We start from the raw sequence: 16,639 nt of genomic DNA, 5'->3' as shown, positions 1-16,639 counted from the left end.
CACACACACACACACACACACACACACACACACACACACACACACACACACACACACACACACACACACACAAACTGACTATTAGCAGTGTGTACACATCTTGTTAACACATCTTAACGCCCACCAGTGGTAGATTATCTGCTTCTAACCTGGTGCCTTTCCTTCTTTATCTTCTGTAAATGTCAACAATTCTTTTCTTCCACTGTTTTTTTCTGATTTTATTTGTGTGGTTTTATGACTCTAGGGGACATAACACACACCTAATTATGTTCTGACACTTTACAGACAAAGAACCCGATGAACCCGACTGCCTCCTTTTCATTTAAAGGGCCCGTCTGGTCATTTCCAAAGTCATTTTCTGTCAGTGGAACCGTATCAGTTAGGTTAGATTCACAAATGTCCTGGTTGGATCTGTTGACAGTTTCGTGATCCTTGTTGCTTTTGTTGTTGTTTGACTGATTCTGTTTCACCCTGAAATGTTCTGCTTGCCATTTATTTTGTAGTTAAAATTAATCGTGCTGGCTCTTCCTGTTTCTCTTATGTTTTTACTACAACAACTGTTGTCGCCTCTGTTTGCCAGTTAGCAAAATATTTTATGTACCAAGTGAGAGATCTAAATAAAAATCACTTTATGCACATTGACAACTGATTAACTTTTTATTCAACATCCAGTCAATACTCAGACCTAAAATGTCTTGAGTAAAATTTGCAGATATTGAACTAAAATGTGGGGTGGTAGTGGCTGAGAGTCGTGCTTAACAGATCACTCTAATCACTGCAATTTGTACAATATCTTTGCTTAAAACTTTAGCATTAACTTTTGTGTGTGTCTGTTAGCAAAATATTTCATGAACCATTGGACTGGTTTCAGAGGCACACTGAGACTCACTGACATTTGAAGTCAATTCAAGATGGCCACCAAAATTAAAACATTAGCCAACACAAAAATGTCTAAAACACAGTGAGTTTTAGGGGTTGGTCACAATTTTCAACATTTTCTCGAGTGTACGCTGGGAGGGAATGGGTTATGTACGGAGCCCGTGAGTGGACATGGGGGGATTTTTTTTCTTTTGCGTTCCCATGCAATATATTTGCGTTACCTCGCAATACTTTTGCGTTACCTCGCAATATTGTTTTGCATTCTCACGCAAAATATTGTTTTGTATATGAACTGAATTAAATCAGACTTTTATTTTGAAATATCCAGTTACCAAAACAGGATGTGTCGCCACAAGTTTGTGAAATTGACATTGATGTTGCGTGGCTGCACTGTGTTCAAATATCAACATATGACATACTTCCATGTGTGGCTGTGTGATATATTCATTCTGAAGCTGAATTAAAGCAGTAAGCTAACTCGCTAATGGTGAACATGTGTGTTTGTTAATAAACCGGCAGGCACAACAGTGATAAACTACTTTTGCGAGGGAATGCAGAAGGTATTGCGAAGTGACGCAATACTGTTGCGTGGGAATGCAAAAGAAAAAAAAATCCCCCGTGTCCTCTCGCGGGGTCCGTAGTTATGGACTGGTATACGCTTGTTGAAATTAAAAAAATGTTGAACATGTTTATTTATTTAATTTTTGTTATGTCTTGTATAACCGACATGCTGCTGTGTTTTTTCCCCCCACATGGCAAATATTGACGCACCATGTGGTGTATGGTGAGCTGTGAGCCCCTCAGAGCAGAGCTCCCCGCTGCACTCAGACACACTGAAAACAAACCATGCATGTGCACAGCCGTCACTAATAGCTCTGTCGCTGACCGACACCCTGCACCGTGCCCCCCGACCTCCCCGGGACTTTTGTCTCTAACTTTGCATTAAACATTAATGTGTTTGGAACGTCACCATCATTGGACAGATAAGTCCAACTTGTGTGTGTGACTGTTCAAACAGGATGTTATATTTTTATGGAGGGTTTATTAATCCATCATGACAACAAAGAAATAATTTCACATCTAAAGGCTTCCCCCCGGTGCATGCTGTGGCTGCGTACTCTCTCTCTCTCCTGTGTGAGCTGTAACATATTCTGGGTAGCCCTGTGGCCATTATGTGTGCAATGTTTAAAACTGTTTACGATGTTAATGAGTGTGGAAATGTTTTGTTCTCTTTAATGTCACCCGCTTCGGATGTTATCATCCATGAAATGGACGTTATTAGGCGTTATCAGTCCCCTAGAATGGCTTCAGAATGTTCCGCCTGTGCCGGTTAGCAGGTTCCCCAACCCATACAATGGCTTCTGATTGTCAGCTGGTTAATATGAGGCATAAAAAACTGGTTAATATGAGGCATAAAAAAACTGGTTAATATGAGGCTTAAAGCCACTAAGGTTAATTTTAGAGCAAATGACATAGTTAGCGCTAAAAACACCGCCCTCCAATGGCTTTATATTGTGGTCTTCCAATAGAGCAATGGGTACAGTGTCAGATCAGAGAGTGGGAGATCAGGGTTCCTGACCGACATGGACACAAAAAATTTATTACAATATCTTTTGGTTATTTACACATTCATTGTCATTGATATTTTAACCCACTAGGGGGCACTGTCGGGACAGTCTAAAGCCCATAAGGCATAGTAGGGACCCTCTGAAGCCATTGTATGGGACAAATAACGCCTAATAACGTCCATTTCATGGACTGATAACATCAGAAACCCCTGTTAATGTTCTATTCAGGTTTGATTTGGTATTTATGTTAAAGTCTCTGGTATTGGCTGTAAACTGTTTGTATAATGCTTTTCTTAAAGTTAAAAAAGTTTTTGTTAAAGCCAACACAAGAAAAGTTTGCTTGTGAAAATGCTGAAAATTGTAAGTCACCCCTTAAAGCCGTGTCACAGTTTATGCCAACATATGATTCTTTTGTCCAACACTGAAGATGTATAAGTTGTATCAGGTAAAAAAAAAACGTCTTCTGGAAGCCTCTTTTGCACCTATGCATAATAGTGTTAACAGATGAAATATATAGATGATATTGCCGTACGATGGCTCAGTTGGTAGAGCTGATGACTCTCAGCAAGAAGGTTGCCGGATCAAATCCCGATCCGGGGAGCTTTCTGGGTAGAGTTTGCATGTTCTCTCTGTGCATGTGTGGGTTTTCTCCGGGCACTCCGGCTTTCTCCCACAGACCAAAAACATGACTGTTAGGTTAATTGATAACTCTAAATTGTCCCTAGGTGTGAGTGAGAGAGTGAGTGGTTGTTTGTCTCGTTTGTCTCTGTGTGTGGCCCTGTGATGGACTTGTGACCTGTCCAGGGTGTACCCCGCCCCTCATAATAGTTACTGCTGGAAATGGGCACCAGTGACCCCCGTGACCCTAGAAAAGCAGTGTTGTATAAAGTACTTCAAGGTGATACTTGAGTAAAAGTACAAGTATCTTATCATAAAAAGACTTTGGTAAAAGTTAAAGTCTTCTCTAAAAATATTACTTGAGTAAAAGTCTTAAAGTTTCTGAAATTTTTTGTACTTAAGTATCAAAAGTAAATTTCAGACACAAAATCTATTTAAGTATTAAAAGTAAAAGTACTGTGTAAAAGTGAGCAGTTAGATTTTCCAAAATGACATTTATTGGGAGGTGGCTTCTCAAAAAAANAAAAGTACTGAGTAAAAGTGAGCAGTTAGATTTTCCAAAATGACATTTATTAGGAGGAGACTTCAAAAAATATTTTTTCTAACGGCGTGCAGCTGTGATGGGTTGTGTACAAGATAATAGGGTGAATTGTATATATTTATACTTCTCATCCAACCACAATTAAATTCACTCTATCCAGGAGACACAATTTATCAGGATAGTATTTTTAAAGTAATAACTCAGAATAAAATAGGAGTAACGACTTTCTACTTCTTACCTTTTTAAAAAATGTAGTGAGTAGAAAGTACAGATAATTGTGAAAAAGTAAAAAGTACGCTGAAAAATAATTACTCAAGTAAAGTACAGATAAGCAAAATTTCTACTTAAGTACAGTAACAAAGTATTTGTACTTAGTTACTTTACAACTCTGTAGAAAAGGAATAAACGGGTATAGATAATGGATGGATGTAGCTGATATTAGTAAAATACACAACAAAATTTTCATACGTTTTCATAAGTTGTCTAAAACATTATAGTGTGATAAGACCATTGTTCATGTTGAAAAAGATCAGTCATATGGAGCAGTTTACAGTCAAGTTATGACAAAAGGAAGTTCAAACTTTTTTATTGATACATTAAGTTACAAAGAAACAAAATTACATAGAAAATTTCCCTTCAGAGGAAAAGTTTACTGCTTGTTCTGCTCAGCTCCCACTCTTCAGTATTTATACCATTTGGTGTGTTCAGCAGGTAAACAGACACCATGGCTGCACAGGAACCGTCCCCTCCTTCGTCCATGGAGAGCAATAAACCCGGCTTTCCCAAGAAGATCCTGGGCAACAAGCTGGAGGACAAACACCTGTGCAACTGCTGCCACAATATCCTCAGACGGCCGTTCCAAGCTCAGTGTGGACATCGCTTTTGTTCCTACTGCTTCAACAGGACTGTGAGGTGAGGATCTGACTGGGTTTCAGTAGTTACTATATGCAATTAAAATTTGGCACAATTACCTGTGCTAAAGCATAGAAATTAATATTTTTGCATATACAAGTGTTCTTTATCTTGCTTGAAATTATGTTTTTATAGAGATTTATAGGAACATTTATCTCACTGTTTGGCTATTGAACACTGTGGTTCAATCCATTGCAGTGGTGGGCAGTGCTAATCCAAAAATTAGCTCCAAAATTTCTAAAGCGCTTTTAAAATATTTAAGTCCACAACTTCAAAACCGCTTGTGCCGTAGAAAAACTAGCAGAAGCTAATTTTAAAGTGCAAGTTCAATTTGACACTTACTAGATAACAATTCATGTACAATATGCACAACACTGCCAACTAGTGGTGTGTAAACTCTTTTACAACTTATTCTATAACTGCAGATTGCTGGGGATGTGATTTCCTGAAACAGAACTTTGGCTCCTGGTGTAAAAATTAAAAAGTTGTTGAGGATTGCTAGTTTGGCTGCTTCTTTGTCTTTTTCTTTTGTTTGTTGTAGATTTTTCATTAAAGAATCATCAATAAAGTAATTTTAAAACTGTTTAACGGAAAACTGAAGCGATGCATTCTGGGTACAATGACGGACTCACAGGAAACGAAAGCACGGAGAACAGGAAACTAGTATCTTCCCTTCAAAATAAGAGCTTGGATTTTAAAGTTTTTCATGTTTCCATTGGATTTTAAAATTTTCCAGTTCACTTGAAACTCATCAGACTGAAATAGACAAAAGAAAGAGACAAAATGTTTCACTAAAGAAGAACCACCCAGAGGACCTACTTATTTTTTCTTTAAGATTTTTTTCTACCTGGATCAGGACGTTTTCCATGTAGTTGCCCAGTTGACCACTAGATGTCAGTCTTCACCAGCATAACATCTTTACATCATTTCTGAGTCTCTAACCCCGTTGGCTGATTGCTTTTGAGCTCCAGTGTTTAAACTTTATTATTTTAAAAAAAGGAGCTCAGATTGTAAAGTAAAATAAATCAATACATACAAAATTTTAGTATAGATTACAAACGTTAACTGTTTTTGCTATTGCCTTCCTGCTACAAAAGTAGACACGAAGCATTGAGGGAAATTAGAACCGTGACCAAAAGCAACAGTCAGCAGGATGTGTACTTTCCCAGCAAGTGTGTTTATCTGGGAGGGGTGGTGTTAGACAGATCAGATGTGTTGTGATTCATTGACAGCCTTACCAAAAGGTAAGGAAGGAATAGCAACCTTCCGTTGCTATTCAAGATAATGATGACTGGTAGATAATTAGTTATTAGCGGTACTGCATTTTAATTTCAGAAAGCGTAAATCCGCTTATGAATTATAAAAATTAGAAAGTCCGCTAAAGTGCAAATGAAATATTTAGGTCTACAATTAGTGAATTTGCGCTTCAGCGGGCTTGTGCCCACCACTGATCTATTGCATTATTTTCAAACACACTAAAAACTGCAACAGCATTTTTGAGTTGTAGTTCATCCAAGTTGTTTCTTTGCAGTAATGGACCCCAGAAATGCAACGCTTGCATTAAAGAAGATATTTTTGAGGAGCCTACATCAATTTTGAAACAAGGATGTGTAAGTATGAACAAATTATATTTTATCATATCTTAGCTTATTTTAAGGCCAATAATGAGATCCTTCTCATCTTCTCTATTTATATTAACAGAGCTTGTCCAGAACAGAGGTAGATACAAATAGTTCATGTTATTATTTATGTAAACATGAATCAAAAATTAAAATAATTACTTGAAGGATTGTAATTTACCCACCACCTTTCATGTCAGGTTTTAAACAAAGATTAACTTAGGATGAGAAATAAAGTTGTAGTCAGTTTGCTCAGACCTTCTAAGGGATGTTTTTCCACAATCTCAAGCAAGATTTCACAAGATGTGTATTTCTCAGATCACAGGTAGACTATGACTGTCAGAAACTACCTTTCCAAATTTAACTCATAATCTGCAAAACTAACCAAGTTACAGCCAATTCTGTGTTGGCTTATTACAATAAGCAGTAGTGGCCTTTATTAACTGAGGGTCACTCAATCAGTTGTTAATGTACTTCCAGAGATTGCTTTTTAGTTTCACTAAAATTTGTCCAAAGCTAAATCTAAAGCATGAATACTGCACAATACACAGAGTATATGTTGGGGATGTAATCGGTCGTCCAGTGTTTCAACACCAATTTGTTAAATAGTTCACGAGATATTTTGCTAACACTACTGCCAAACAAACACACACATAATCAATATCACCTTTGTTTACCTTTGTTAGTTATTACACAAACTCAAGTGGTTATACTGAAAAAACATAATCTATAATCAGGGTGGCACATAAGCGGTGCGCATGCGCAATCAAAAAAGAAAACACGCACCAGATGGAACGTCATAAAGCTCACTTGCGTACCTAAGATTGTACCTGAGATTGCCTGTCAAAACAACAATTAGCAGGGCTCTAGAGTACAACCAGTTTGGTCGCAAATGCGACCTGATTTCTTAAAGAAAATAATAATAATAATCCAGCCGCACTGGTGTGACTGGATTGTTGTTCGGTGCTCACCAAGCCTCTAAGGACAGTGGGACCCTGATATAAGGATTAAACGGACACTGCCTTCAACAAATCAAATGAAGTCCAGAGCCGTTTTATTCAATCAGAGCAGAGCAGGGCGGGACTTTCAGTGAGAGCAGTTTTCAGCAGAGACAAAGGTTGAAGCAGCGGCTTGACTCGAGCAGCGGTTGCAGCGATCAGTCCTGACACCTCCTTCTGCACTTTACTCCTGAACTACCAGAGACTTTGGTCTGTAAAACATAACTTTATATTAAATATATGTTCAGAGTGACAGATCTGTCCAACTCTGTGTGAGTGACTAAACTCTCCTCCTGAGAGACTGCTGTATAAGTCTTTCTGTGAGATTCACTGAGTTTTTCTAATCAAACCACATTAACTAACAGAACATTTGTTTGCCCCATATTAAAACAAAGATGATTCTCTGTTTAACACCCCTGTCAAAAAATATATTTATTAATACAAAAACAACTTGCCATGTTCTCTAGGTGAATGAGTTTTAAATGTTATTTTAATTTATCATAAGGATCCACAAATTTCATTCACAATTTTATCAAAAAACAAGGTTCTTGATGTGCTAAACTTGTTTATATTTAGAACCACACTGTGACACAGCTGCTCTGGGATAAATGTAATTTATTAAATGATCAAATAACTAGAGAATTTGCATTTCCTACGAAAATGCAAGGGTGAATGCCATTTGCGCAGAACTATAGCTGAAATAGTGGAAAAATAGCAGAAAGTAGCAGAACTATAGCTGAAATAGTGGAAGAATAGCAGAAAGTAGCAGAACTATAGCTGAAATAGCANAGAATAGCAGAAAGTAGCAGAACTATAGCTGAAATAGCACATAGCAGAAAGTAGCAGAACTATAGCTGAAATAGCATAAAAGGTAAAAGCTAAATGCTAAAATAGCTGAATATAGCAGAAAGCAAATGTAAGAATCATAAATAACTGAAAGTAGCAGAAAGAAGCACAAGAAGTTAAAAATATCAGAAGAATATTAGAAGGAAGAAGAATTTTAGCTGAAATGACTGAAAAAGATAAAACTAGCAAGAATGTAGATAAAATTGTCACAAGTAATGTAATAGGTGCAAAACCAGAATATAATGTGTTAGGTTCTGTAAAGATTTAGAAATATTATGAAGAAATTTAAGGATGTTGAATCAAGCTCCATTCATTTCCATTGGGAAAAAAGTAGCCAAAATAGCTGTGGCCACAAATATTGAAGTTTCTTGATGCTTCAATATGTTATAGAGCATGCTCTCAGCTACCAGTACATAAGTTTTCATGTCAATATCTCAAACAGTGGCTGAGTAAAAGTCCTTTAAAAATAGCTTTGGCGGCCATCTTGGATTTTTATTTTTGCTGCATTTTATGATAGAGCAAAGTCTCATAGCCCCATTCAAAGTCAATGGGGCAAAAATCAGCTAAAAAAGTGAAATAGCTAAAAAAGTATAAGTAGCTGAAATCCCCGGAGATATAGCAGGCATGGCATTAATGAGCCGGACGTTTTGATATATGAATTGTACGAATCGGACAAAAACTGTAGGACGAGATAGGTGCCGAAAAACGTACAATATAGAGAAAAACAAAAACAATAGGTTGAATGCCTAAAGGCATTCACCCAATTACATGAGCTGAAACCATCTAAATAGTATTATATTTTTGAATAAAAGTCTTTTAAAAAGAAATCAGTCTAACAAATAAAACATTTGTTTGTTTTAAGTTATTTTGCTCTGTACAAAAGACAGATATTTGCTGGTTGGACTGGAGAGTGTGGAAAGCTGGTTTAACCAAGGCTGAAGATGCAGAAGGTCAAACTACAGGAGCTGTCCATCTGAGGGACATGTTAGTCTAAAAGACATTTAACCATGAAATGTTCAGTTTGTGATGTTTATATGACATACACCCAGCCCCTCGGACACTTAGCTAGTTTACAAAATTTATACAGAGTAAAAAAATAAAATAAAAGCTTGTTGGACTGATTTAACATGATGTCCTGAGACGTTGCAGCTGACAGGAGTCATAAAACAGAACAGGGGGACGTTAGATGACCTGACGCCCCTCTAGATAAATGTGTTCAATGAGTGAAGGAAAATATGAGTGAGCACCAAGCAACAACCCTAGGTTCTCCCCTGAGAACCAGACCAAACATTTTATGTGCAACCATGGTTATAATAAAATAAATGTTATTTTTGAAGGTATGCCTAGTGATGGTGAGATGAAGCTTCCCGATGCACTGAAGCTTTCCATCCGAGTCGAAGCATCGTCATGCTTCATTTGCTCCACTGCGCCATCAAGTGGACAATAAGTGTGAACAAGTTTATAATGACGTGACTTGTTTATGAAGCTTTAAGTTGAATAAAGAAAAATGTATGTGTGTTTGTGATGACCATAAATAAAGTCTAAATTTGACTTGAATATATTTTAATCTCTTGATCATAGAATCCTCATTGATCATTTGATAGAATGAAAAAACAGTTTCTCTTTTTTTTTAAATACATGTGGCATTGTATCCAAGTTCTGTTGAACACACCTTTTAAGACAACAAAATTAGAAAAAACAACCCTGAGCAAAAACTAGTATATGCAAGTATCCTTTAAGTAAAGTACTTTAAACTAAAAATAAAAGAGTATACTTCCAGTTTACTTTTTATGTACTTATCTGAGATATACGTAACCATGTTTATCTTACACTATGCATGGCTTGTACTCAAAGTATACTAAAAGTTTAATTATACTTATTCTATACTAATGTTTAAACTTTTGGCCAAGATAAACTTTAGTATTACACTTTTCACACAGACTGGTTTATTCAAGATTAAACTAAAAGTATACTTAGATTACTTTCAATATACTTCTGATTATACGTTTATAAACTTATTGTGGGCCAATTTAGTCCCAGAAGTATACTTTATAGTAAACTGCTAGTATACTTGTATCAATATATATATATTGATACAATATGCATCAATATGTATGTATATGTATGTAATGGTAAATAAAAGTACACTTAGGGAAGTAAACTTTTATATACTTCAGTATACTTAATGACATGTACTTAAATTATACTTCTTTTTGGTAAGTTTATAAACTTAAAGACATGACAGTATACTTAAAGTGTACTTTTTATAAACTAAAATGTCCCAATTTAGTATTAACAAGTATTGAATCAGTGTACTATATAGTACACAAGTACATGGTGCCTAATATACTTGATATACTTAAACTTATACTCAAGTATACTTATTAAAATGAACTTCAAGTATACAACTTTTTGGTAAGGGAAATCAGAACACATGATACAGTTTTTTGATATTTTGGTAGCCAGCAATCAGCAATGTTTTATTACTACGTGCATATGTTATTATTATTATTATTATTATTATTATTATTATTATTATTATTATTATGAGACCATGTGGAATTTTCCTCTTCCTTGCTGGTTCCATCGGACAAAAAAGTCAATCAGCTGAATTACTTAAATATACACAATACAATTTCATGACAACATAATGTTACGGGAGATTCAGCAGCGCTTTGCTGCCTCTTTCGAATCTCGCAGATACAAGCGAGCCAGTTCCTGAATCAGTCACGTGGTACGACCCAGCGAGGCTTCGAACGTCACCACGAGCGTCACCAACACAAGCCTCGATGCACACTTCACAAAAATCCTCATCCATGACTCGACACAGAAGGACACATCATTAGATATGCCGACAACCAGAGTTGCAACAAACAATGCAGTGAACTAACTGGCAGCTGAAGTTAGGGCTGCCACAAACAATTATTTTAATAATCGATTAGTCGTTGATTAATCGATTAATCGTGGCAGCCCTAGCTGAAGTATTTTTTAAAGAAAAGGATTTTAAAATCAGAGCTGTAGATCTTTTGAGTTGGTTATCATGTCCCCGCCCCCCACCAAAAAAAAAACTAATCTTAGTTTCAATGTTTGATATGTTGTGTATTTATTGATACATTTAAAACTGCATTTAGATTTTTTTACAGTTTGTAACCTAACTGTGTGTTTTCAGGCTTTTCCTGACAATGCTGTTCGAAGGGAAGTTGAAAGTCTGTCTGCTGTTTGCATTAATGAAAGCTGCACTTGGGAAGGCACAGTCAAGGAGTATGAGGTGAGAAGAGCTTCAGGTAAAATGTTGGAGACCCACCTGACATTTTAGATAAATCTGTTACCTTTTCCTGTCACAAGTTTACACACAGTTTGCCTTTAAACAGTTTGGGAAAGCCCAGAGGATGATGTCATGGCTTCAGAGGCTTTTCATAGATTAGCTGACAACATGTGAGTTAATTGGAGGCACTGTGGATGTTGTTACATGGCCCATCTCAAACATGCTGCTTCTTTGTGAGGCATCATGGAAAAATCAGAAGAAATCAGCCAAGATATCAGGAGGATAAATAAACATTACCTAAGCATAATTCTAGATAAGTTACAAAGTGGCCAAAATACAACAAATTAAATGTGCTGTGGCCGTCACAAAACCCTGAAAATCTCAATCCTGAAGAAAAGGAACGAGCAGAGCTGAAAAGGTGAAGTCATCCAGTTTAAAAGCAGTGCTGCTAAGAGAATACTAAATCTGTGACTTTACAAAACAGAATGAAAAGAGCCCCTAATTTTTTTTACTCTTATTTTGCAAATAGAAATGAGTTTGAAATCCCAAATGTTACGGGGTGCCGTTTGTAAAGTTACACAGTCAAAAATTACCACCAATATTTTTGTTTTATTTAGCCTTTTGTAAGAAAATAAGAACAGATTTATTTTTCAAAGTCAGTTTTTCACCATATGATTCATACATTTATAAAATGTCATGGTTTATAAACTAAATATTTAACTTACAAATTAAACGTTTAGTTAACAAGCTAAATATTTAACTTGTGACTTAAATATTTAGCTAGCTACCTAAATATTGAGGTTGCAACTTAAATATTTAGCTAGCAAGTGAAATATTGAACTTAAATATTTAGCCAGCAAGTGAAATAGGTAGCCAGCTAACTATTTAAGTTGCAACCTAAATATTTAGAAAGCTAGCTAAATATTTAATTTGTAAGTTAAATATTTAGTTTATAAACCATGACATTTATAAATGCATGAATCATACGGTGAAAAACTGACTTTAAAAATAAATCTGTTCTTTTTCTTATAAAAGGCTAAATAAAACAAAATATTGGTGGTCATTTTTGGCTGCGTAACTTTACAAACAGCACCCCATAAACTGTTCTAAACAGGACTTTTGTATTTTGTATTTGAACATCTGGTTCTTCAACTGCTCAAATCTTTTAATGACAGTCACGCTAGTTTTCTTCGCTCACCGTGTTGTTGTTTTTTTTTAGGTCTATTCCTCTGGCAGTTTCTCTCTAGAGACAAAACCGGGCCAGATGTGGGAATAATCATAAACAAATGATCTGCATCACCTAAAATTAAATTACTGTAAATTATAGAAAACCCGCACTGCCTAAAACAAATCACCATAAACATTAAAAAGATATACAACTTAAAATGAATTATTGTAAACAAAAAATGTGCATTAGTAGCCACACACAGAAGTAATGGCAGCATTTTAAACTAAGTTATTGAGCAGTTTGTTATTGCTTTCAGCCGGCTTGTGATCAGTCCCAGCTGCATCTATACCAAATTTTAGCTCAATAGATGTAAAACTGTCAAGGTTATTGTGATTTTTAGTTTGACTGGTCGATTAGCAGCTGTCTTGAATTGGGTTGTCTTTGGAAGTTTAGTCAGTAGAAGCTCATGAACATTTTCTGAGTTTTAAAATTCGTCCAGTGGCTCATGGGACACAGCAGACAGACACAAACACAGACACAGGAGTGATAGTTATGCCTCTTTTCTTACATTACATGTCTTCCTCTTGTTATATACAGTTTATATGAACTACTCTATGGTCTGTCAGTAAACTTCCTGTGTTTATATGGGAAGTACTGTAGATGTAGAAACTGGTCTGTGCTGGAGAGCCTCTGGAGTTTGTGGGGGGGCTGCTGTTACTTCCAGCATAATCATTTCAGGACGGCTTCAGATGGACAGAATCTAAACATTTAAACTACTTAAAGTGTTGCACACTTCATACAGTGGTGCTACCTCACTGTTTCCCCCACCCCCACAGATGAATCACGAGGGGAAGTGCGAGTTCATGATCATCCCCTGCCCCTCCTGCAAAGAACGAATCCGCTTTAGTGAACAGGAGCGCCATAATGAGCGGGAGTGCCCGGAGAGGACGCTCAACTGCAAGTACTGCAAGGAGCCATTTCACTTCAAAAATATCAAGGTTAGCCCCCCCCAACCCACCCACCCACTCAAGACTTGTTGGAGCCTTTACAGATCACAGACTCTATTTATGTGAGAATATACAAAAAAAACATGTTTTTTTTTAGGCACATGATGAAATCTGCCCCAAGTATCCAATGATCTGTGAAGGCTGTGCCAAAAAGAAAATCCCCAGAGAGAAGGTAACTGAAGAAAATCAGTTTCTTAAAGAAATGCATATCACCCGCTTCATCATCTCTTGTAGCTGTTTTGGTGAAATTTTGAAAATAACATTATGTGTGATTTTATTTGATCTGACAAGATGTCATGTTTGGAAAATGTGTTGTGATTTTCTCTCAGCTACCATCACGTGAGGAAAAAGCAGCATCTGTGGAAGTGACTGAGTTATAGCTTTTATTGTGTTAGTGAATGCTGATTAACTGTGGTTGGCCATCTTGAATTGGATAAGATTGTTCAGTTATAGATGTTTGTGTAATTATTATGTCCTAAAAGTATTATTAAAATCCAACCAGTGGTTCATGAGAGATTTTGCTGACAGAGTAATAGTGGATGCTGAAATCTTAAGCAAAAATCTTGCACAACAACTTACCGTATTTATTCAAGTATAATACGTGAAATTATACCCATAAAATCATCCATAAAGTTGGGGGGTATTACTATACTCGGATAAATATTTTTACTTTTGTATTTTACCTGAAATATCGGCTTTTTCACAAAATGCATGAGTCCTTAAATGAGACCACATCGTAAAAAGCAGTTGAAACAAGCTTACCTCTGACACTCCTCCATGCTTCAGAGTGAGATAATAACAGATCCAGGCAGGAGACATGATGTGAAAAAAAGAGAAAAAAGTATTTCTGCACCTTAGTAATGATAACAAACTAATGACATTAGTGTGTGACGGGGCCGCTCCTCAAACAACAACAAACATGTTCGTCTGTAATGGCTGCCGTCTACCGGTGTTTTGAAAAAGTTTGTATCCCTGAAAAAACGTTTCCCCACCAGAGGGGGCGCTCGTGAGTAGGAAGTAATCTGCTTTTCCCCCACAAGATGGTCCAAATCTCATGTGAAGTCTCTGACTTTTGTGTTGGCGCCTCCTGGTGGACTATGTGTAAAATGCCAGAATTCATATGATGCTGCTACAGCTGATATATATTTGTTGTCAAAATAACTTTTAGTACATATGTTAAAATAAAATGAACAGTCCAATGATCATTTTACTGATTCGTATAAAGACTGCAAAGACTGAAAAATCTTGAAGTCTGTATGAAATTGGAGGTAGTTTGAGGATTAAATTTTTATGCTTTTTAAGCTTAAAAAGGGGCGGTTGTATTATACACGAGATGGTATTATACATGAATAAATACGGTATATTATGTGTGGTACATTACACTTAGCACAATATTTGTAAAACTGACAGATTAATAGCCATTTTTGTCTTTCTCTTAGATAACTTGGCTGTGCTGACCAACTTAAAATGCACTGGCTGCAGCAGTTAATCAGCTGTAGATGTACAACCAGTGATTTCCTGAAATGTTCATTAAGATATATTGCTAAACTACTAACAAACACATGCACACACAGAGACTTGCAAAAAATATTTTTATCTTCACGTTTGGTTAACGTTAATCTTCATCCTTTTTACCATGAGGAAAAAAAACACTGAAATCAGAGTAAACAGAACTATAGATGAAAAGCTGAAATGGCTACAATTTGCTTTACTTTCTTATTGAGTTTAATATGTGAATTTATTAATCTTACATGTTTTTCTTTCTTTTAGTATGTGGACCATATTAAATTATGCAGCAAATTCAGAACTCCATGTCGATTTCATGTGGTTGGATGTGATATGTCCGTAAGTAACCTGATGATTACTGTGTTCTATGGATAATCCGTTATTTAAATGACATTACTGCTAAACATTTGTGCATCATGTGTGCTGAGTGGATAGGTTGTCAAAGCCAAAGGGTTCAAGAACAAACATTTTACCCTCAGGATGTAGTTATTTCAACCTATTAATTTAAAATGAATGCACTCTGAGTTTACTTCAATAAAATCAAAATATACAAATTGATATTTCCACTTTATAAACGTGTGTCTCTAAATAGCATGAGCTTAATGCTCTACACTGTTCTGTCTGATTCATCAGTCTTATTTAGTGCTTTCTAGGACACTCAAAGACGTATTACATTATTCATTCACACACTGATGGTGGTAAACTACAATGTAGCCACAGCTGCCCTGGGACAGACTGACAGAGGGTCTGCCATGCTGTGCCACCGGCCCCTCTGACCACCAGGCAAGGCAGGTGAAATATCTTGCCCAAGGACACAACAACTGAGACAGCTGGAACAGGAATCAAACCAGTGACTCACTGGTTCCTGGACGACTCCCCTGCTAGAAAAAGACAAGGCACAGAGTTCAGTTTTTCAAAGATGAATTTTGTTTTCTCATCGCTACAGCTTAGCCCTTCCTGAGCAGCAGCTACTGTTCAGGCCAGTAGGACTGAACCAACTCACAGCTGGAGGGTGTAGAATACAGCAGTTAGTTTCAATGGGCCTCATGCAAGAACCGTTGGTACGCACAGATTTGTTCTTAAATTGTGCGTACGAGTGATTTAGGAGACTTTGTAACATTCACCAATGTTTTCGTATTCCACGATTTTTTTCAGATATGAACAAAATTCATGAGTGGTCCAGACCTGTCGTATATTTTACGTGAAGTCAGTCTGCTGTTATCCAGACGGGTTTTCTTCACTAATAACTTTATATTTCGATAGTTTGAAGATATTTTGAGTTGAAAATAAATCACACTCCATAATTATGTTGACAAGAAGTTATTCTGCTTGAATTACAGTTATAATTTTAAATGTAATAATTTAGACTAACAATATAAATTGTCCATCCAGCCAGCTTATCCAGGTCGCGGGGGACAGCAGCAGAGAGACCCCGCTCTCCCCAGCGACACTTTCCAGCTCGTCCTGGGGGACTCCGAGACGTTCCCAGACCAGAGGGGATACATAATCCCTCCAGCAAGTCCTGGATTTTCTCCAAAGTGCCAGACTTATTTTGAAAACATTTTAAAATGCTTATTTCAGAACCGCAACTGAGACCACTTGAGACTGCGCGCACGGGGGGGGGTATGGTGCGCAGCGCTGCAGCTTCTGAATAAATGAAAATGATTTAACACAGTTGTTTATACTTTTAGCAGCTCATTTTATTCCACAGC

At 36.6% G+C, this 16,639-nt stretch overlaps 1 protein-coding gene across 1 annotated transcript in view; it reads left to right on the top strand.

Annotated features, from left to right (window-relative positions):
* Positions 1–4,317: 4,317 nt before the first annotated feature.
* Positions 4,318–16,639, top strand: part of LOC106525877 (TNF receptor-associated factor 2) — a gene marked incomplete at its 5' end in the record, with an annotated part of 24,143 nt that continues 11,821 nt past the window's right edge. Inside the window, 6 exon segments of the mRNA XM_014020250.1 lie at positions 4,318–4,518; positions 6,050–6,128; positions 11,151–11,249; positions 13,251–13,412; positions 13,519–13,593; positions 15,192–15,266. Of these exon segments, the coding sequence (XP_013875704.1) occupies positions 4,331–4,518; positions 6,050–6,128; positions 11,151–11,249; positions 13,251–13,412; positions 13,519–13,593; positions 15,192–15,266 (678 nt within the window).

The sequence above is a fragment of the Austrofundulus limnaeus genome, unplaced genomic scaffold (genome assembly GCF_001266775.1).
Source record: "Austrofundulus limnaeus strain Quisiro unplaced genomic scaffold, Austrofundulus_limnaeus-1.0 Scaffold245, whole genome shotgun sequence".
Taxonomy (NCBI): domain Eukaryota; kingdom Metazoa; phylum Chordata; class Actinopteri; order Cyprinodontiformes; family Rivulidae; genus Austrofundulus; species Austrofundulus limnaeus.
The sequence above is the reverse complement of the archived record's forward strand: the minus strand, read 5'-3'. Positions and strand labels throughout refer to the sequence as shown.